The sequence below is a fragment of the Poecilia mexicana genome, unplaced genomic scaffold (assembly GCF_051168715.1).
Source record: "Poecilia mexicana isolate PSO_F unplaced genomic scaffold, ASM5116871v1 scaffold_5, whole genome shotgun sequence".
Taxonomy (NCBI): Eukaryota; Metazoa; Chordata; class Actinopteri; order Cyprinodontiformes; family Poeciliidae; genus Poecilia; species Poecilia mexicana.
The window spans coordinates 23,002,583-23,023,652 of record NW_028263374.1 but is presented as its reverse complement, the minus strand read 5'-3'; the positions used below and the strand labels follow the sequence as shown (position 1 = coordinate 23,023,652).

The window sequence follows — 21,070 nt, the reverse complement described above, 5'->3', positions numbered from 1 at the left end:
TTTTATATATGAGAAAGTACCCTGCCGTACCCCCTTACTTTCACCCCTGCTCTTATGTACACTGAACAGTTATACTTTAATTTAATAAAAATTGATTACATGATTACAGGAAAGATGATACTGGGTGTGTTAGGGCACCAGATTCATTTGCTCCCTTCTCCTCCTCAGTGCGTTTTCCTTTTTCCTTCTGTGGTGTGAGGAGGCACCACCAGTCCACTCTTCATGCTGACGAGAATCACCTGTAGCCTATCAAATGTCATCAAGCTCCAGCTTATAAGGCTGGTTCCCCCTATTCATATCTCACCAGTTTGTCTAACAGTTTTAGAAGGTTTGCAAGATCAGCTAACTTTGTTTGTCTTCTCAGGAATCTTGCTCTGCTTCAAGTGTATTAATAGATTCTATAATCCACTACTGCAGTTTCTGCCTCCCTACAGAAAACGAAGACTGGTAGTGTTATCATTCCAAACCTTCACATATCTGCCTGTATTCCATAAAAGGGTGGAAACTACTGGAGTAAAAAGTACATGATCCTTACAGATTTTGCATTTTTGCTCACAAGATACGGTTCAGGGACCATTCAAACACAAGTATTCCTGGCCCTAATTTATTAAATGCTTGCAGCACATCTATCCACATAGTGACACTCAAATCAATCCTCCATGACTGGCAAGACCAAAGAACTGTAAAAGAATGCCAGGATAAATATGGCATCACCACAAGGCTGGATTTAAGAAAACTGCTTTTGTCTTGGCACCTTTCTAATTGCAACTTTTTAAAAATAAAAATCAAACTTTTCTGAAGCCGTGGTGTATTTACAAACATGTTCAAGAGAACAGGACAATACGAAGAGTTTCATTTGTTTCAATGACAATGCAGCATTCTCTCCAGGTCATAAAGAGCTCAAACTGGCTGTCTAATAAAAAAATATATTCTTTGTAAAATGTTTGCGGAAAAAGCACTATTTTCAGAATAATATATTTCAAAATTTATTCAGCCCACATTGACAGGATATAATTAATAAGATCCAACAAGGCAGAAAAAAATTTCACACAGTAAACAAAGCATCAAACGTTAGATCAAACATTGGCCTGAAGCTCTAAAAATACAAAAAAAAAAAAAAAAAAACCTGGAAAACCAACATTTTCTCTTCTAAGCCACTTAAGGAGAGCTTAGCTCATATCCATGCTCTCTGTGGGGCCTAAGCCTCCTGCCTCCCCTCCCTGGACACTCTGGTAGATGGACGCCATGTCAGCGTTGGATCTAATCTGGTTGGCGAATTCAGTCATGCTGGGACTTCTCTCCACCTCCGGCACAGCCAGCAGGGCAGCGACAGCGCGCATGGCTGAGCGCCGCAGTTCCTCCTGCTTCTCAAACTCCTGTTTTACAGAACCGGCCTTTACCTGTAGATTGTAGGAGATGCCACAGAGTGTAACTCATGTTGTTTTGGTGGGCATTCTGGTTAAGCTTCAGGTCAACAAATTGGGTCAAATGCCTCATATTTCAGTAATAATTTCAAAGTATTTCAGTACTTTGGTGGTGCAGGTGGCTTTAAGAGGTTCCACCAGTCGGTCTAGTCTTTGGAGAACAGCAGCAGGACACAAAGAAACCAGTCTGGCCAACATCAAAAAGGTCAACATCTACAGCCCAGAATAAACAGAAGTGATAGAAAAACAGGCGGTTTGTTCTTTAACAGTCCAGGAAGCTGAATTGCTGTTTTCTTACATTCCATGGAGCAAGCTTGACATTTATTTGATGCAATTATTTCATTTTCAAATAATATTCCTGCTCACCTTGATATCATAGTGGTCTTTGAGTCCTTCCTCCACATGATCCAGAAACTGCAGGACGTCCAGCCCCTCTAGGCAGCTGTCCAGCAGAGTGTACATACACTCAAATGCTGCTTTACGCACATCCAAACCATCATCCACCGTGTGTTTGAAGGGTCCCATCTCCACCTGCAGCACACATGCAAAGCATTACATTTGCACAGACTGTCATTACTTGCAGAGTCTCCATCAGCCAACACACCTCCCTGATGAGGTCCTTCCTGATCTGGGTTTCCTTGTAAAGGTGAGGCAGGATTGTTCCCAGCAGACCTTTGACCAGAGATGGTTTGTTATGAGTAGCAGAGTTAAACATCACCAAGGCGACACGGCGCACGTTGATGTCACTGTCCTGCAGAGTCTTCAGAAAGTCACCTGTCGGAGTAAAAGAGAAAAGTTTTGTATCACCATTAACAAAGTTTGAAACCTTCAACGAATATGAAAAAAAAAAAAGCCGCTAATATACTAAAGAATGCTAAAAATGGTTTTGGATTTCAAATTTAAAATCTATTTTTCTACACTCTTCTTGTCACAGTAGATCCACAAACATAAATGTGTCTCATTAGAAATTCATGGGACAGGCCAAAAAATAGTACTGCATATTGTAATGTAGAAGGAAAACAGCACATAGTTTTAAAAGTTTGTGAAAAGAAAAAAAAATTCTATGCACACATTTGTATCCATCCAACTTGGCCTAAAGGTAATGAAGCGCCACCCACTACCTTTAGAAGTTACAAAATTAGTACATAAATGCAGCTGTTCCCTCCTCGCCTTTTAAGGTTTGGTAAAGAACATAAGTAAGCACGCATTATCAAAAAGATCAAAACGCATCAGACAAGTCAGAGCCACTATTAGTCACACACTAAATATTATCATTGTGACAGAGTGGCAGGAAGGAAGTCGCTGTCTAAAAAAGCTATAAGAATTTCCTGCTGCAGTATATCAATAGTACCAAAAGGGAAACAGTAAATAAGGATCTTATTGGCATTCATGCAAAATGCTTCGTGTGGGTTGAAATGAAGACATTACCTGTCATTCTAAACACAACAACCTCACCAGGTAACATGGTGTTGGCGGCATAATGCTGTTGTAATTTTTCCTACTTAATAAAATCCACAACTTTGTATTGGTCTTTTGCGTGAAAGCTAGGTTAATACACTGATGTTTGTAATTACAACATAACAAATGTAAAAAAAAATGTTGAAGGATTATAAATATTTTTTGCAAGGTATGATGTTTTCGAACACATCATGGTAGCTGAGTTCACCACTGAACTAACTGAAATATTTAGTTGGAAAATCATCTGCAAATTAAAACAAATTGTGCTTGAAGCTTATGGGTTGTGAGGGTTAAACAACTGAGGCTTCAGTAAGCATAGACTCATCACAGCTGAAGAGCTGAGGCAGAAATCATCAGAATGAGTCCAAAACAGCAGGTTTCTTTGTGCCTATCAGGCCTGTTTAATGTACCCTATCCAAGTTTGACTACTTCTGAATCAGATACTCACACTAAGCCTGCATAAAGTTATATCACCAGAAACTACGGCTCATCATAACTGAGGCTGTTCTGAGTGGCAACACGGTGCGCTGAATTTGACGTTTCCCAGGAATGTTGAGGTTTGATTATCTTAAGTCCATTCACAAACGTTTTTATGTGCAATCATATGGCCAGTAAAACATTGTTGTAGAATTTATATTAAAAAGTGAACTAAGAGTAAAGATTTACTGCTAAAGCTGTGTTTTACCAATGCTGTCTTTCAGCAGTGAGTCTATGGGAGCTGGATGGTCAACGATGGTGAACTTTACAGCTGTCACCACCGTGCTGCGAGTCAGAGGAGAACCTGTAAGGCAACAAGCATGAGCAGAGAGTTAAAACTAGATTCTGTTTCATGACGTGGGTCAAGTTCTACAAGTTACCAAAATAAAATTCTACAAATGAGATATTTAAAGTAATCCATTTTTAACATTACACCCCTGGTATCTGAACTAAAATAACTGAGGTTAAACTCCGTGGTTTTGCTGATATGAGCACAGAAACACTTCAGGAAAAAGAGAAATGTGTGTCCCAGTTCCCATGGACATTGCAGAGAGACAAAATGAAGCTGGTTGGGTTTTACTCAGGAAACAGTAAATGGCTTGCAGCGTGATTAAACTTTGTTTTTATTGTACCTAAATTCCATAAAACTCTGTGTTTCTCCGTTGGCCATGTGCAATGTGCTTTGATTATGTTTTATTAATAAGTGATAACAAAATGGTTATGTTTTATTTGTAAAGAGATTTTGCTCTGGTTTTAACTGTGGAAGAAAGCATTATAATCTTTATTATTCAGCCAGGATAGATTGAACTGATATGTTTCTTGATAAGAGTTTCATTAGAGCAGCTATGAAAGAACAAAAACACCACTCCAGATTCTTGAAAACTGATCATTTCATCCTCCTTATCTTCTTCCTCTATAAATGCGTAGAGCTCTTTATGTTTTGCAGTGCTAGCATTTCCATTAGAAATGTGAGAAAAACTTTGATACTTTGCTAATGTCAAAAAAACAACTTCACAATTGCATTGTTTCCATAAAATAAGAGAAACAACACAAGTTGTTTATCACATGACTTGTGTGATGCTAAAAAAGTATTTGATTTACAGTTTTGTGAAACAAACCAACATCAGTAGATATGAAAAAACACGCCATCCTGGCAGTAAAACTTTTTATCAAAAAACTTTGTAATTGGCATGTTCCCATTAAGCTCATTTATTTTCAAAATGTCATGTGGTAAGTGGAAATGTGAGGTATCTAAATGTCTAAAAAGATCCAACATGATGAACAAAGGACAGAAAAAAAGAACTTGGCCCCCACCATACCAGCTTTAAGTTGTTGTTTTAGTCTGGGCAGAAGTTGTGCAGGGTTGACTAAGGTCAGTTTTCCCAAACATTCAGCCACTAGGTTCCTGGTCCCCTCCTCCTGACTCTCACAGTGCTGAAACAGCAAAGCCCAGATCGACTCCACATGAGGTGAGAGACTGGAGGCTGGACATGCGCTGAGCAGAGAAAGAGAAAAAGCTTCAGCGGAGATACCATGAAGGCCTCAAGGGACAAAACTTGCTTAGCTTATAAAACCTTTGATATAAAGTATATATATGAACACTGACCTGATGACCTCTTTGAGGGAGTGAAGCAGCAGGTATTGTCTTCGTGGTTGAGCTGAGATCTCCTTCAGCATGAAGGGCAGAAACTCATTTAGGCTGCCGACCGCCATGCCTCCTAAAGCGCAGGAAGCCGCTGTTTTTATCTGGGAACACAGAAGGGATGATGCCTCAATGCTTGTGAAGATAATTTGTGTTGGCATATTTTTACAACAACAAGCTGTGGCTTTAAGAAGAAACAGAGATGAAGTTGCTCCAGGGGATCGTTTTTTTTTTTTTTTTTTTTTTTTAAGAATATGTGAAAACCTCAATCCAATGACTGTGAAATGAGTGTGAAATATTTCTTTCTTTTTCCTGTCTTTTTGTTTTATGCTAGTTTGGAAGAGCTATCAAACTTAGCTTTTTTATCATCTGTGTCCTACCTCCTCGTTGGTTGAGGAGAAGGCCTCCAAGATGACTCCCTGAACCTCCTTACTCCCTCCCAGACTGCCGCTCCTCCCCACCTCCCCCAGACACAACAGAGACAGGACCTGAGCCGACTCTGGGGTACTGGAGTTCTTCACCTGAGGGAAGAGAGAAGTGAGCTTTCATAAGACAAACACCCAGGATGACATCGTTAAGCATCAGTGCTACCGTGTTTCACAAAAATAATAAGAAAGGGGGCAGCTTTTAACCAGGTGTTAATACTGTAGGAGGTATTAGTAAGATATCCATTTTTATTTGACACATTACAACCACAAACGTCTGAGGATTTCACTGGGATTTTATGAGACGGACTAAAACAAACAGTATCTAATACCTTGAGAAAAACTCTTCCTATATAGTTGAAAAGAAGAGTCACACACCTGCTGTATGAGGCTGGCCACAGTGCCAGGCGTCTCTTTTGGAGAAGCAGAGGACAGAGCAGCCACACAGCGAGCCACGGAGTGGTAGGACTGTCTGTGCAGGGCGTCCGCAGAGGACTTGGAGCTTTGAAATGGCTCCATAAGAGACTTCAGCAACTGACTGAGGAAGAGAGGAAAATATGGAAGCAAAATGAAGAAGGAAAAAAAAGTATGATGCCTGTACTTATGTACAGGTGTTGATACATCACAAATCACTGCAAAGTGCAACAACACTGCTAAATGAAACATAATCTATGTTGTGTGGTATTAACAGTCATTGTAAAAAGTAGACACTTTTGCAGTTTTATGGTTTTATTTCTTGGGGGCACAACAAAAATGATTGGGTCTTTCACAGAATCTAAAATGATGTAAATCTGACTTCAAATACACAAAAAAGTATGAGTTCAAACCACAGGATGCCCTTTGTAATGAACAGGAACCTGCGGGGATTCAGGTTCTGATCATCAACACCTCTAAAAATCAGCAGTTTTGGGAGATCAATGGCCTGAAGCACATTGTGCATACTAACAGAACTGCAAGACAGGAAAACTTCAGCAATGTCGAGAAGTTACAGCTGATTCCCATCAATCTGGGAAGGGTTAAACTGATTTTCCATCAGTCAACATAAAAGTCTCCCCAAGAGTGGTCATTTTAGCACTGTTGGTCATCTTATCCTGTTGAGTTAACAAATAAACCCAAAAGCAAAAGCTCAAGACTCAACAGGCCAAAATAATATAAAATTTTAAAGTTTATTGCAGTACAAACGGGAAAAAGGGTAAACATATGTGTGTTCAGGTTGAATAAAAAAGTGTTTTTGGTTTCAAAACAGAATAACACTTCAATTTTAGTTTGCAAAGTTGCATCTGAAAGAATCCCAAGATTACGAGAACAGTGTTCTTTAGACAGATCAGACCAAAGCAGAGATCCTCGTCCATAATGAACAGCTGCATGGTGCATGAAGAGCCTGCACAGCATATCAGCACCACAACCACATCAAGCATGGTGTTTGTGGGTGATGGTTGATGATGTTTTGCAGGGGTAGGAAGTGGGTAATTTTGCAGTCACTGAGTCGATCGTACGGAAAAGCTTTAAAGTGGGCATTCTTACTTTTCAATGTGAGTGTATTTAATTTAGATGTTAATGTCAGAGTGCTTTCATCATAGTCTAAAGCAATGCATATTTTGATCATAGAGTTGGTAACATATATTTCAGAAGTATGGAAATCTGGATTCAAAATTCCTCAACCTGGCCCTCTTCTTGCATCTTGTCACTGCGGATGAGAGCATTTTTATCTTTTTATCTGGAGTAGGTTGATGTCATTTGGAGGAAATAAGTTCCACCTTTTTGTGTTGCACAAACGGAGACTGTTGCTGTCCTGTCATAACAGAGCCACTGATTAACACACAAGTTTTATAGAAGTCTTCAGAGCCTAATTGCATCTGACATGCCATCCTTATGTCACTGAAAATGTCCCCCCAAAAGAAGCTGGAACCCTCCGACCAGCAGATCGGTTTTCCTTGCCACCACATGAGGCCAACAATTGAGGTAAGTTTAAGTGTAGGATATTTTATAGTCAGGTCATTTATCAGTTTTGGCACTGGTTAATGTTCTCCATACGTCAGCTTGGGACAGCCTTAATTTTGACAAAGTTCCTGGAGAGCCACAGAAGGCATTACACGTCAGTTTTACCAGACTCAGTATTACTGCCTGTGATTAGCGAAGTGATCCTTATCAACATAATTTGTGGAGTTCCCCTTGAAAACAGTAATCACATCATTATTGATTTCGTAGAATAACAAAGCGGGCCTGACTCAGTTGTGACTCAAGAGTGATGTCCACACACTGGAGACATGATTTAATTTGGACCGGTGACGTGAGGGGAGCTCTGATCAAGTTTCACTGTTTTTATTTTCTGTAATAAAATATAATAGCTTCTAATCAGCAAAGGAGACTTTGACATTGTAAGTTTTGGAAGGTTTTCTCATACCCTGATGAAATAACAGCTGTTTACAAGCCTGAGGGAAACACCAAATTTTGGCATGATTGTAATTTTATAGAGCTGAAAAGATACATCCATTTGCAACGTCAGCTCTAAAATTACCTGATTCCTATCTGCAATTTTTAACCTTTGTTGGTCAACAACTCATTGGTTGTAAACTATTAGCAGTTATTGGTCCTGAATGACTTTCCCATCAATCTGTGTTGACCCGAGTACGACACTCTTAGTTTTCTAGATGTTGGGACAGTTGAGCTCACCAGCTTACCTGTAGCCCAGGTTTGTAGCCTTGCTCACCACCAGGGCTTGGAGGAAGTCCAGTATAGCCAGAAGTGCTCCACCCTGCAGCAGCGGGGAGTGGATGAGCTTAAAGACTCCAGACAGCACAGATGAGCTGATTTTAGCCAGGGAAGAGGGGCAGGCTTTGGCCATGCAAGTTAACAAGGTAATGGACACCTAAACAGAGGAAAGGATAAAGTATATAAAGCATTTTAACAGCAAAAAACAGCTCCAGAAGTTTGGCTCACATAAAGTCATACTTTATGGTTCAAATCCTGATTTTATTTTCTCTAGTTGGCAGCAGGTTTAGCACAGTGAAAATTAACTAGGAAGGCAACAACTCTCCACTATCGCCATTGTGTCACCGAGATGCAGAGTCATAAATTAAAATTAGTTTTATAGTTGATATAAACTATAAATTGTTTATAACTATTATAACCATAAATATAGTTAATAAAAATGTATGCAGTTTAAATAAAACAATCAAATGTCCCTACATGCTGAACTAACTGCTTCCCAAGTTTCTAATTAAGAAATAAAAGATTGGGATGTCGCGATCGGACATTAATATTGGAAATTAGTCCAATATCAGTCAAAACATGAGCATCGGATTAACCCAGCCTGCATCCATAATCTGAAATAAACACACCTATAAAAGCACTATTCTCCAGCATTTAGTCCGCCTCACTACTTCCATCCAACAGAGCTTATACTCTGTACTCAGGCCCACTGGTTAATAACAAAAGGGTCAGTTGTTCTCAAACCTATTGTTGACATTGACTATTGTTCTCTGTTTGAGTAATATCACTTGATCAAGCCTTTTCTAAAATTTCACACTACAAAATAAGTAATAAAAGTATCTATGATTTGTGCTGATATATCGGGTCAACATCAATATCAAAAGTATCAATATTGACCCAAAATACCAAACACCAAAATAGCGATGCAGCTATTGTTGGATGCTCCGGGCCTGCAATGGGCAGAATAAAAGGTATTAAACAGGTGGCCATAATACTATGTCTGATTGGTGTATTTTCACTGTGACAAATTAATCTAAAAAAATATTTAGTGGTTTAAGTGATGCAGAGATTTTAGTGTTTTACAGACAGAAAAAAATATCTGGTTTTAGAAAAAGCATTGTCGGTGTGAGTACCTGCGATACATGCATGTCGCTCTCATCCACTAGAGGAGGAATCTCACTTAACACAGGCTCCAGAGCAGCTGGCTTGATGCTGGCAGCATGATGGGTAACCAGCGCTGTGAGACAGGCCAACGTGCTAAGCTTCAGAACTCGCTGGTTCTTCCGCAAGAAAGACCCCAACACCGACAAAGCCTCCGGCAGGATGGCTGTCATGTCAATCTGGAGGAGCGAGGAATGTTGCTTTCATATTTTAAAAGAAAGTCAGGTTTTATTTTTGTAAATTCATTAAGAAAAAGTTTCCTAGTGAACCTTTAGTGGAGATGCAGAGATGAGGGTGAGGGTCTTCACCGCTGTCAGTCTTGTTATCTCATTTTTCAACCTATCCAAAAAGATCCCCAAGACTCCCTGCAGCTCCGTCCCCAGGTGGTCGCCAAGATGACACACCATGTGACCCATGCAGGAAATAGCTCTCTCCTTCACTTCCTGGTCAATGTCTGTTGCTTTGAGCCGCTTCATTGTTACTGAAAACACCTGCAGGAAAGAAGATTTAATAAAGAAAATGTGACAAAATAAAACACATCTGGAGCGAAACAACAGCTAATCCAAGGCAAATAAACAAAAAAACCAAAACAGGAACAAATAATAAATTAGAACAAAACAATGTAAACAACAACAGACTTATCCAGTGAAAGAAAATAATCAGTGAAATGGGACAAAGTCTGCAAGGATAAATGTTTCTTTGATATTCTGGAGGAAGCAGAAACCTAATTTCTACTCAACACAAATAACACAGCTTTCCCAATTTATTTATATAAGCATTTTAGATTTCCCCCGTGTTTAAAGGTAAAACACAAAAGCATTGCAGATTCCTACAAGCAGGATAAGCAAAGGATATTTGGATGTTTGCTGCACATAAATCAAATTCTTTTTATATCTTAAGTAGTATATCTTTAAAGTAGACCCACTTTGTTGACTAAACAGTGTTTTGGTAAACTGAAGCTGGTTTTCCTCTCCTAAAACAAAAAAATAATAATGATTCCAACCCCAACAATGTAGACTGAATACAACATTTAAAAAATAGGATATACCTTCTGAATGAAAGGCTTTGGGTCAAAACCTGAGGATGTGGTCGTCTGTCCCTGTGGCCTCATCACTTTGATTAACTGCTGAGTGACCAGCAGCGCCTCCGAGGTGATCTTATAGAAAGTGTCCTCAACGCATGTTAGGACGGCAGGCAGCAGCATCTGCAGGAGCGACAGAGAGGATAACTATGAAGACGTTGAGACGCCCAGACACCCATTAATGGTTCAGGGTGTGATTTCCAAGACAACACTGAGATAACTGAGATTGTTCTGACCAAACTTTACCACTTCCTACAAAATGTATGTTTATTGTTTTGGTTTAAAGTCTTCAGAGCAAAGCAATAGAGGAGATTTGATCAACCTGCATGTGTGGCTGAAAGGCTTGGGGATGGTGGGAGATGAGAAGAACATGGAAGAACGAAAGAGCATCAATCCTCATGGTGGAGGAGGTGGATTTATCAGTCAGAGAAAAGACAATGCCTGGAAGAAGAGGAGGGAAAACAAAAAAAAGCAGGGATTAAGAAAAAAGAAAGCAAAGGAAAGAGAAAGTAAACTAAAGGGAACAACAAAGAGATAGTTTCAGTGTGAAAAACTGAAAATGAAAAAAAAAAAAGCTGACCTTGAATAAATTTGAGATTTATACCACATTAATAAAGATAATGGGTCAATGTCACAATGTATGTGTACCAGGTATAAGGACGGGTATATGCTCTTCCAAGGCTCCAGGTACTGTGTAGGCCACCTCTGTGAGAAGACAGAAGCAGCCCTGCCGAGATTTAAGACTCTTCTCCTTTAACTGTTTATGGAGAGCCTTCACAATCACCGGCACCTGAACGGAGATGAAATCACACATTGAACATGGATATCTCAAAACAGGACCCCATTTGCAAGACATGGGTTTCCTTTCTTGACAGAAAGTGTAAAATGTTTTTTTGTTTCTAAAATACAGCGCTTGTTGACCTCATTTAGTGGCACCCCTGGTAAGGACGTGCAGTCACATAACATATGGTGATTTTAATTTTAACAATGTTTCACACAATAATAAATGACTCAGTTTTAGAGATTAAATTTTTCTTCTGGCCTCAGGTATTAACATGCGTTTTCAGCACCTCTTTTTTCAGCAAAGCGACCGCTGGTTCTTCCTCCCGGCTCGTTCCTGGCTCTGAACTGGCCGCAATGAGGCTGTGATGACTTGAACCGCCTCGTGTTTGCCTCAGGAGAGTGGAAAAAGCAGCAAAAACGTCAGCCTTCACGTTCTCCTCGCGCTCCTTGAATCGGGCCAGCAGAGCCGGGCAGATGGAGGAGTAGAAGGAGAGGAGAAGGTCTCTCCTCGTGCTGATCAACGCCTCCAGACACTTGATGGCGGAGCGGCGAACCTTCCAGCTCATGTCGTCGTCATCACTGTACTCATCATCTGATTCTGTGAGAAGTTAAAACATGATACTTCTTCAGAGTATCTTCAAGATTTATTGAAATGTATTTCTAATATGATGTTTTGACAGTGGTTAAGCAGAGAACTGGGGTTTTGGACATTTGATTAAAACCCAGATTTTTCTCCTTTTTGAAGACCCAGGTCAGAATCTTCATGTTTTTAATTATGATTATGACAAAAGAAACAGAATTCATTAATTTATGTTGGTGAATATCAGATTTTGATATACAATATTTTTTTTTAAATCTTACTGTTCTGCTCAAGAAAAACATCAGATAAAAACCTGACAACAAACCTTCATCAGCTCCATCCTCTATGTCCATGCTGTCTTCATCTTCCTCGTTGTCATCATAGTTGTAGTTAGGGTCAAAGGTCATGAACTTCATACAGAGCTTGGTCACTGTGGCAACATGAGGTGACATTTCCTTTGGACATCTAGTGAACAAACACAATGTGAGTACTAGACAAAAATAGATATGTTCTCAAAAAAGGGAAGCAAATTAGGATTGTTTGCATCTTTATCAAGAGGTTTATTTGAAGTTTAGGCCTTCTTGGCTAAATTTATACATTTCAGTTTCCAGTTATGTCCTGTAAATCCCAGTAAACAGTGTTATTTGTTCTTATTCTGTTTTATTTGAATTTATTACAGCTCAACTCTCAAAGCACAATCTTTTCAAAGAAAAAAATACCACGTTTATTGAATATAACACGTCACCCTCAACACATCTGTAAACGACGGTGGTGGTAGCATCATGTTCAAGCTGAACAGAGGTAATAGGAGGAAAGATGTCGCCAAAAACAGAGCAACCCTGCAAGAAAACTTGTTGGTGATATCATGATTCATATTCAATAAATTCCATATTTTCCAGACTATAGGGTGCACCTCACTATAAACTGCACCCACAAAGTAAAAAAAAATAAAAAATAAAAAATAAAGAAAACTGGAAACGTTGAAGAAAAATCCACAGAAAAGCCGCACCGGGCTATAAGCCGCATGTTCAAAGTGTGGGAAAAAAAGTAGCGGCTTATAGTCCGAAAAATACAAAATAAAAATTTTAAAATAATTGTCATCTATTTGAACTGTGTTGTATTTAAGCACGCAACTATTTATTAAATGAGGGGAATGAACAAATGCACGGAGGATATTTTTCCGGAACATCTGTCTGAATAACACCTGTTTACAGATATCACAGTGTTTGACAGTTAGCTGTAATTAAAACGGAAGGATAAGGCAAACAAAAAATGCAAACTCAAACAATTCAATGTAAATAAGTGAATGAAAGATGTTCAATAAAATTCATGTGATTGTTGTAAAGAACTTTTACCAACAAACACCTAAAACTGTGACCCAACAAAAAGCGGTTTTTGATCAGAGCCAAAAATGCATCTTCTTCTAAACAGGTGATCAGGTTACTTTTCTAACCTGTGGTGTACTGAGAAGCACACTTGTAGATAACATACAGGCTTCACATTATCAGCCAGTTTGTTTGTTTGTGACTCGGTGTGTAATTTATTCTGTTCATGGTGAGACTGGCTAGATTTCCCCAGATAATTAACCTGCCCAGTGGTTTGGGGTTAGGTTGAGGTGAATGTCTGATGAGAAGCATTAATGAATGGAAAGGAAACGGGAGAAATTCAATATAATGTTTTCCTGAAGTGAAGGAAGCAACGTGTTTGTTTGTACTTTCGTATAAAGGCTTCAAAGGCCTGGAAGCAATACTCCCTCAGCTCATCGTCCTCCACACTGGTGAACTTCACCACCATTGGGATCAGTTTCTCTAAATGCTCTCCTGCAGTAAAACAGGAAAGAAATCTAAAATTACAATAAATTGTGACACATCACCTTAATTTAAACAGTTATACCAGTCTATAAAATGCTTGTTATGAAAATACAAACCTGTTACAGAAACCACGAAAGTTACGGTTGCCATGAGAACAAGTATAAGTTCTCATACTTCATTCAAAAGTTGAACTTTTGAATGAAAGTTCAACTTGCATTGAACTTTCATTGCAACATTTTAGGGACGGTTTTTGACAATTAGCTATTTTTGAATAATAAAGGCTCTCAGAACTACAAATGATTAATTTCTTTGTTTTGTGCAACAATGGTGTTATTATACCTGTGAGTGATATGGGCTTTAATTACCCATAAGTGTAAATGTGAATGGCTGAACACGCACAACCACTTGCTAGACAAGCTACTCTTTTGAATATTGGAAACAATGTCTACGCATCAATTTCAATGAATAAATGTGAAATAAACATTTTTTTTTTTTTTTTTTAGTTTTGGATGACGTTGGGTTTAGAGAGAGAGGAAAACCAAAGAGGCAAGCACTCATTCAAAAGGACAAATATGTACGTCCAAGTCAAAAAAAAGAAAATTAGATGTCATCATTATTTCATTTCTATTAGATTTAATAGGAACATACTGTTATAAATATGTTGTTAATAAATTTTAAACATCCTCATCATATGATATAAAATTTCATATGGAAAACTAATTGTACCCTGAGTAAAGAGAAAATTTCTCACCAACTCGATGGCCGCCTTGCCGACTAACAGTTGCCAAGCACTGGATGTATGTCCTCGTCAGTGATGTTTGCGGGTTCTTTGCCAGTTCTTTCAACAGGTGTTCAGTCAGCTGAGAGAAGAGGGCGGGGCTACAGCAGGCCACCAACTGGCCGAGAGCCAAGATGGAACGCTTCCTGACCGCCATTCTGGAGCTGGTAAGCTGGACGATGAAGGTAAAGAACAAACAGCTGAACAGATGAAGATAAGTTGATTTCAAGATAAATCCTTCAAAATGGCTGTAAAGTAGTCTTCACAACCTCAGCAGCAAACAACCTTACTTGTGGCCCATATTATGAACCGCCTCTACTCACAGAACACTTTATTTACATCTGTATTTCAGATATACATTTAGTGTACTGCAGTAAAAGCTAACTTTAAATAAAAAAAATAATAATCAATTTGTTCAGCACCTGAGGTTGCAACATTAAATTCAGTGAACCTTCTCCCCTTAGCACTTGAGTTACATGTACTCCAAGACAAAAGTATAATACACCATCCAATGTGTTTCTGTAGACTTTAAAATACTTCTGTTTAGACACAATATGCTAAAAACTACAATCTTAGGCTAAGATAAAGACTATCTGATAGATTTTCAGTTTACAGTGTGGGTTGTTGTGAAAAGGCAGGCTGGAACTGGGGACTCTCTCCTGTTGCAAAAATGCTTCAAAGTTACTGAGATCTTTTTGTATGTACAAGTGATCTTGTGCAGACTCTTCTCTCAAATGAAAGAGAAGTGGAGGAGTGTCATACAACTTTTTTTTTTCTTTTTTTTTTAATACAAAAAGGCACATGCATTGTATTAATGCAACAAGAAGGTATTTGAAACTGTGAAAAAAGACATAAGTCAGAGTCCAGCTCTAACCTCAGAGCATACTCGATCTCTTACATTATTTATTTGAACAGTATGTCCTTTAATGTTAACCTCTTCTGGCCTATTTCCCAGTTTCCAAATGCTCTGATGCACAGCATTTAATTAGTTCCATGTTTTATGTTTACTTTTGTTGTCCCTTTGTTGTACATCAGACATTTTGTTTTGCTTGTTTAAATTAAATCAGCAATACACTGCTGTGAACAAGATCAGCCCCTGCACAAATTTGCTAATTGTTTGCAGTCATGATGATATAATTGAGATTTTACGACATACACCAACACAAATTATTGAAGTGTGCTAAGACAAATGTAAAGATGTTCTTCAAGGCTTCAGTTTACTCTTTAAATACCATCTAGTCCACCCAACTGTTTTCAGAAGTGATGTAATTAGTAAAAATAGATTCCTCCTGCATGCAATACATCCCAAAATGAACATAGCTGTTTTGCAAAGGCTTCGACAGCATCATTATGACAAAGGAACACATTAGAAAGGTCAGGATAAACATTTTCAGGGGTTTAAATAAACACAAAAATATAAAACAATATCCCTAGTTTTGCATATCACACAGAGAGCTGTTTTATTCATAGTTTTCAAACAGAACAAATATGGAACAACGACAAGCCTACTAAAATGGCTGTAAACCAGAATTTTACTATTTATGATACTTGAGTGCCAATGTCCTGAATCGTAAAGACATTTTTCCACAAATCTAACCTATATGAAAGAATGGCATGAGGCACAGCAAAAACATACAGAAATGTGTTCTGGTCAAACAATAGCAAAGTTAACTTTTTGGCCTCTGTAGAAAATGCTACGTGGGGAGAAAAAAAAACTCTGCTCATTACCCCAAACACTGTCAAATACAGTCGTGGTATCAACATGCTTTTCTTCAGTAGGGACATGGACAATGACCAGAGTTGATGAAAAAATGGCTTGAGCTAAATATAAAACAATCCCTACAGAAAACTTGTTAAAGACTGCAGAATGGTCAATTACATAAAACTAATCATATTAATTATGCATGGATGTTTTGTGGTACTTTTTCTAAGAAGTTTATTTTATTTATTTTTTAAATAACACTCCAGTTAGAGTTTGTTTTCATCAGTTTGTTACCTCAGGCAGCAGGCTGGAGAGGAGAGAGCTGTGAAAACCAACCAGAGCGCCACCCAGCCTGCAGGGGAAAACAAAATACTTAAAATACACAACAAATGCTTAAAATGCTTTAGTTTATCTGTTTGTATCTGTGTCTGTCTGTTTCTGTTCTGATAGCATCAAATATGTCTAAGATGCAGACAAAGTGCTTCGCAGGTGTGTAGCTGCTAGTGCACTGACCTATAATTGAAGAATTACCCTTAAGCAGCTGTTTGCCCCGTACGTGGTCTGACTGATTAATGACATCTTGCCTCAACAGTTGCAACTATGCCTGTCGCGATAAACGATAAATCAATTAATCGGACGATAAATTAAATCTATCGACCACATTTTAATTATCGGCTTTATCGTCTCTTCCTGCCGTTTGTTTCTGTCTGTTGATGACACTGAATAAAAAAGGCTCAACTCCGGTGCTCTCCACTGACCCTCCCTTCCTCATTTTCTTAGTGTAATGTCCAGCGCACACTACACTAGTTGTGTACGAGTTGTGGCTGTTCTATTTTCTTAGAACGGCCAACGTTCTAAGAAAATAGGGGCAAAAAAACCTGTGTATGAACTATTGCATCAGGTAGTCGGATGTGCCCATCTTCTCTATTTAAATCTAGTGATTACTGAAGGGCAATATAGTATACAGACTTCGTAATCTGTACTCTTTTGGTTGAATGCCGTATTTATTTTCACTTTGACTTTATGTTGTTTAGTTTTTATTCAAGTATGTTTTTTGTTAATGGAGACTGAGAGTCCATTTTATTTTTGTTTTTGGTTTTGTTTATTTAGATTATCAGTTCCAGTGTTATGTGTTCTTTTAAAAAGAAAATGTATCTATCTATGGCAGGAAATCGCATGCATTATTACGTCATTTCCATTAAATCAGTGTCAAAAGGTCCTGAAACAATATTATCGTTTATCGCAATAATTTTTTAGACAATTAATCGCTCAGCAAAATTTGTTATCGTGACAGGCCTAGTTGCAACATACTTTCAATAACTTTTTACATACTACCTCATTTATTTGATTAACACCTCATGAGATTTTTTAAAAGAGACTTATATTTACCTTCCTAACATGTCAGACAGAATGTCCAGAGCCTCTAACTGAACGGACACGTCTTCTTGTTTCCCAAGGGCACCAATCAGCTGAGAGGTAATCTTCTTACACACGCTGGCTGTGAGACTCAAACCTGCCAACATCACGGAGAAATTTAAGAGGAGGTATCATTCCTAAGCTCAAAACACAAATCTTATGGACATTCATCCAATATTTAACTCTTTATTGACTCTTCTGGCGTACAGGACAGAGCTGAAGCAACAATCAGCCCTCACCTGAGGCAGATAGTGGCAGCTCAGCGATCACGGCCTTCAGTCCCATGCTGGAAATGTCTCTCAGCTGCTCCTTATCTGACGTCATGTTGGTACATAGGATGTCCACCATCACCTCCACCTGAGGCTCCTTCACTTTACTCACCAGAGGGGCCAGACTAAAAATCCAGTATATTGTATCTCAGTTTATGTCTTCACAAAAGTTTGTTTTTAATGCAGACATATACATTTATATCTTATTTCATCGTTCCATTGAAATTAAAAGAGACTTCCAGTATACAAGTTTGTCTATCCCAGATAAACAGTTTTTGGGTGTCATTTGATTTTTACTTCTGGTACAAGTTAATTAAAATGTAAATAAAATTAAAACATTCATCTAAAATAAGTCATAATAGTAGATGGACATTTTTCATCAGTAAGTAAATAGTGAATGAATTTCATACAACTGATGTATGAAAACACTGGTTTATGTTTAAGTGAATGATTTCTCGACATATTCATTCCACACCGTTTGAGGAATGCGTCTGTTGTAGGTTTTACCATTTTACAGCCAGGTTTTGCACCTCTCCGTTTTTGTCCTCCAGCAGTCTGAGCAGCATGTTTACCACCTTTCTCTCACTGTCCTCATCCAGCTTAATGCTGTCTTTCTGCAGTTCCAACATCAGGTCATTGGTGGCCATAAACCTGGATGCACAAACATGTCATAGAGCAAATACAAACTCAAACACAGGTTCAAAAAGTGAGATTGTCAGGTTAAGATGTAAATTTTACTGAAAGAATTATAACGTGAAAAGCCAGTGAGAGTAAACCGACTAAGATGCATGCATCCATTCATCCATATGATGTATTTAGAGAGGACTCAAACACATTTGAAGGAATATTAACAAGTTATCAATGATTAGAAATGCTTTGTTCCATTGCTTTCCATTTAAACCAAACATGGAACATGTTTTGTTCCGTGTTTGCTTTCAATTAAGTTGAAAGAAAGCATTTCAAGTTTACCAATAACAGACGAGTAAAGCCTTTATTTTTGATCATTAAATATCCACCACGATAATTCTGTATATTATGTATTTTTTATAAATTTCTTGAAAACCTTAAGTTTTTTCCCCCTTATATTTAGTTGACTAACGGCATTAGGAGACTTGGTAAATAATATGAGTTGTGTGAGTAACTTATAGAGTCAGTAAATAGGAGAAAAAAAATCACAAACAAATAGGTTTTACTTTGGAAAGAGGACCCACACTGGCATTCCCATGACATCAGTCAGACTAAATGTGTCATGTCACTTTCAGAGGCTGCTGACAAACTCTTACTTTACCTGAAATCTTTGTCAGTTGATGTCATTTTCTCCAACAAGCTGGAGATGTGGTACGAAACACTCGACATGGTGGTAATCTAACCGCTGACACCGTAGCTCTGAAACTTATGATCTGTGGCAAAGCGGTGAAAGTGGAGCAAAAGATTTACCCTGACAACATGGCGAGGCTGGTGGGCTGAAGGGAGAGCAAACGGTCGGTGGAACCTGACACCTAGTGGGTAAAGATAAAAATAGACGTTAAGTCAGAGTGTAGTGGTTTATGTCGCCCCCATGTGGACATAAAATGTATCACACCTAAGTGTCTCGTATCACACCTAATAGAAGAGTTGTAAATTAAAAAAGTAAAAGTACCTAGTTACTGTACTTGAATAGATTTTTCAGGTATTTGTGCTTTACTTATGTGTTCATCTTTCTGGCGACTTTTTACTTTTACTCATAACATTTTAAGAGAAACACCTGTGCTTTCTTCTCACATTTTCACGTCTTTCTACTTCCATTATAAAAGAAAACAATGACGTTGAGTCATATCAAATCGGAGCAAAAGTGTCCTTCCATGTTGTTGGCTCAAAGAAAAATTAATGACAAATTTGCTGTGTTTTGTGCAATCTAAATTGTCCTGACCTGACTGAGATTTGATTTGAAGAAAAACTATACCGTATCAGTTTTTAGTTTTATTTCTATACCAACACAGAGCATATTGTGAGCAAAAGAAAACAAATAATGTATTTTTTTATGACAAGAACACAAGTTTTAGACTTATCAAAAGTCATTTCGTATTCCTGGAGGTAAAAATTACTTTTTATTTATTTCAAAACTTGTATTTTTTTACCTGAGCAAAACCTAAACTTTTACTAAAGTATTTTTTCATACTAGTATCTGTATCTGTTTAAGGTTTTTTTTTTTTTTTAATCTCTATTATCCTTGACGTATCCTTGATGTTTAACATTATTGCCAATCTTTATCGTATCTGGGATGTTTAATATTGTCCCCGATGTCAAGTGTTATCTCCAGAAAAGTTTCCTATTACGTTAAACTTTGGAGATAACATTAAACATCCAAGACATGATAAACATCAGCAACATCATTAAACATTAAGGACAATGTTAATTGGAGATAAAATGAAATATTGGGGACAATGTTAAAGATCCTGGACGACGTTAAACATTACAGATAACATCACTGATAGCATTGTGCCCAATGTTTAACGTTGTCCTTTTTTCTGTCTTATCTCAAAGAAATCTTCATGTCCAACCTCCACATTCAGAGATAATTTTCTAGGATTTTTTGGTTTTATTAATTTTTCTTTTAACAGGCAGACAGTTTGTGAGAGCATCCCTGTAAAGAAATCAAAAATGGTCATGTAACTCCCACGAGCTGAAGGGAACCAGGATGGATCAATGGAACCAGGATGAAGGGAATCAGGATGGATGAAGGGAACCAGGACAGACCGAGGGAACCCTAATGAAGGGAACCAGGATGGAACAAGGGAACTATAGGATGGACTCAGATGTAGCTTAGCTGTTCAGCTCGGGCTGAAAGCAGCTTCACATAAGGACAGCAGAGTTAATTCCTGGACGTGAATTATCTCTTCCAGAGAATTTGTTGCTCCAGCTCAGTGTGACGGAGCAACTCCAACTGTGAACAGGTGAGGCCGTTTTTAGGCTGTTTGATCTCAAACCTCCCCCATCAGCGGCGCCTCAGATGAGCGAGTAATATAATGACATGACGCCAACCCATGTGCCTCATTACTAATTGCATCAAGCTGCTGTGGAACATATGATGAAAGTCTCCCACTGCTCAGACAAATAGAAAGGAGAAACAAAAACACAGCTTAGAGGTGAATTATTTTCAGCAGACTCTACGTTGTGGAGATGGAAAATAAAAACCCAGCCGAGAAGAAGGAAGATGCTCAGGGGAGGACCAGAGGGAAGATTCATCTTTTTCTGGTCCTAACAGGAAATAAAACATTGACAACTGAATAAATGAAAAGATGTAATGCCAGAGACAAGCCAGTCACAATAAGCAATAAATCAATTAATCACATGATAAATTAAAACAAGCTC

The 21,070-nt window shown here is 38.3% G+C and overlaps 1 protein-coding gene across 1 annotated transcript; it reads right to left on the bottom strand.

Moving 5' to 3' along the window:
* Nucleotides 1-973: 973 nt before the first annotated feature.
* On the bottom strand, nt 974-19,172 carry cand2 (cullin-associated and neddylation-dissociated 2 (putative)). The gene is made up of 24 exons (XM_014996322.2): nt 19,008-19,172; nt 18,227-18,370; nt 17,690-17,844; nt 17,424-17,547; nt 16,329-16,386; nt 14,306-14,504; nt 13,458-13,563; nt 12,069-12,208; nt 11,451-11,761; nt 11,029-11,170; nt 10,703-10,821; nt 10,348-10,503; nt 9,569-9,790; nt 9,272-9,478; nt 8,108-8,295; nt 5,805-5,964; nt 5,382-5,522; nt 4,966-5,105; nt 4,679-4,854; nt 3,568-3,663; nt 2,029-2,198; nt 1,791-1,955; nt 1,530-1,637; nt 974-1,400 (listed from the first exon to the last, which is right to left on the bottom strand). The coding sequence occupies exons 1-24, from the start codon at nt 19,073-19,075 to the stop codon at nt 1,170-1,172; spliced, it is 3,726 nt and encodes a 1,241-aa protein (XP_014851808.1). The 5' UTR covers nt 19,076-19,172; the 3' UTR covers nt 974-1,169.
* Between the last annotated feature and the right edge of the window lie 1,898 nt (nt 19,173-21,070).

What these genes read in the sequence shown, in the direction of transcription:
- cand2 (XM_014996322.2), bottom strand. Translation starts at nt 19,075, where the DNA reads ATGTCGAGTGTTTCGTACCACATCTCCAGCTTGTTGGAGAAAATGACA. An exon ending in GCGACATGCATGTATCGCAG is followed by an intron (nt 8,296 to 9,271) that starts GTACTCACACCG and finishes TCCTCTGTTTAG; the next exon opens with GTGTCCATTACCTTGTTAAC. An exon ending in GGAAGGACCTCATCAGGGAG is followed by an intron (nt 1,956 to 2,028) that starts GTGTGTTGGCTG and finishes TGTGTGCTGCAG; the next exon opens with GTGGAGATGGGACCCTTCAA.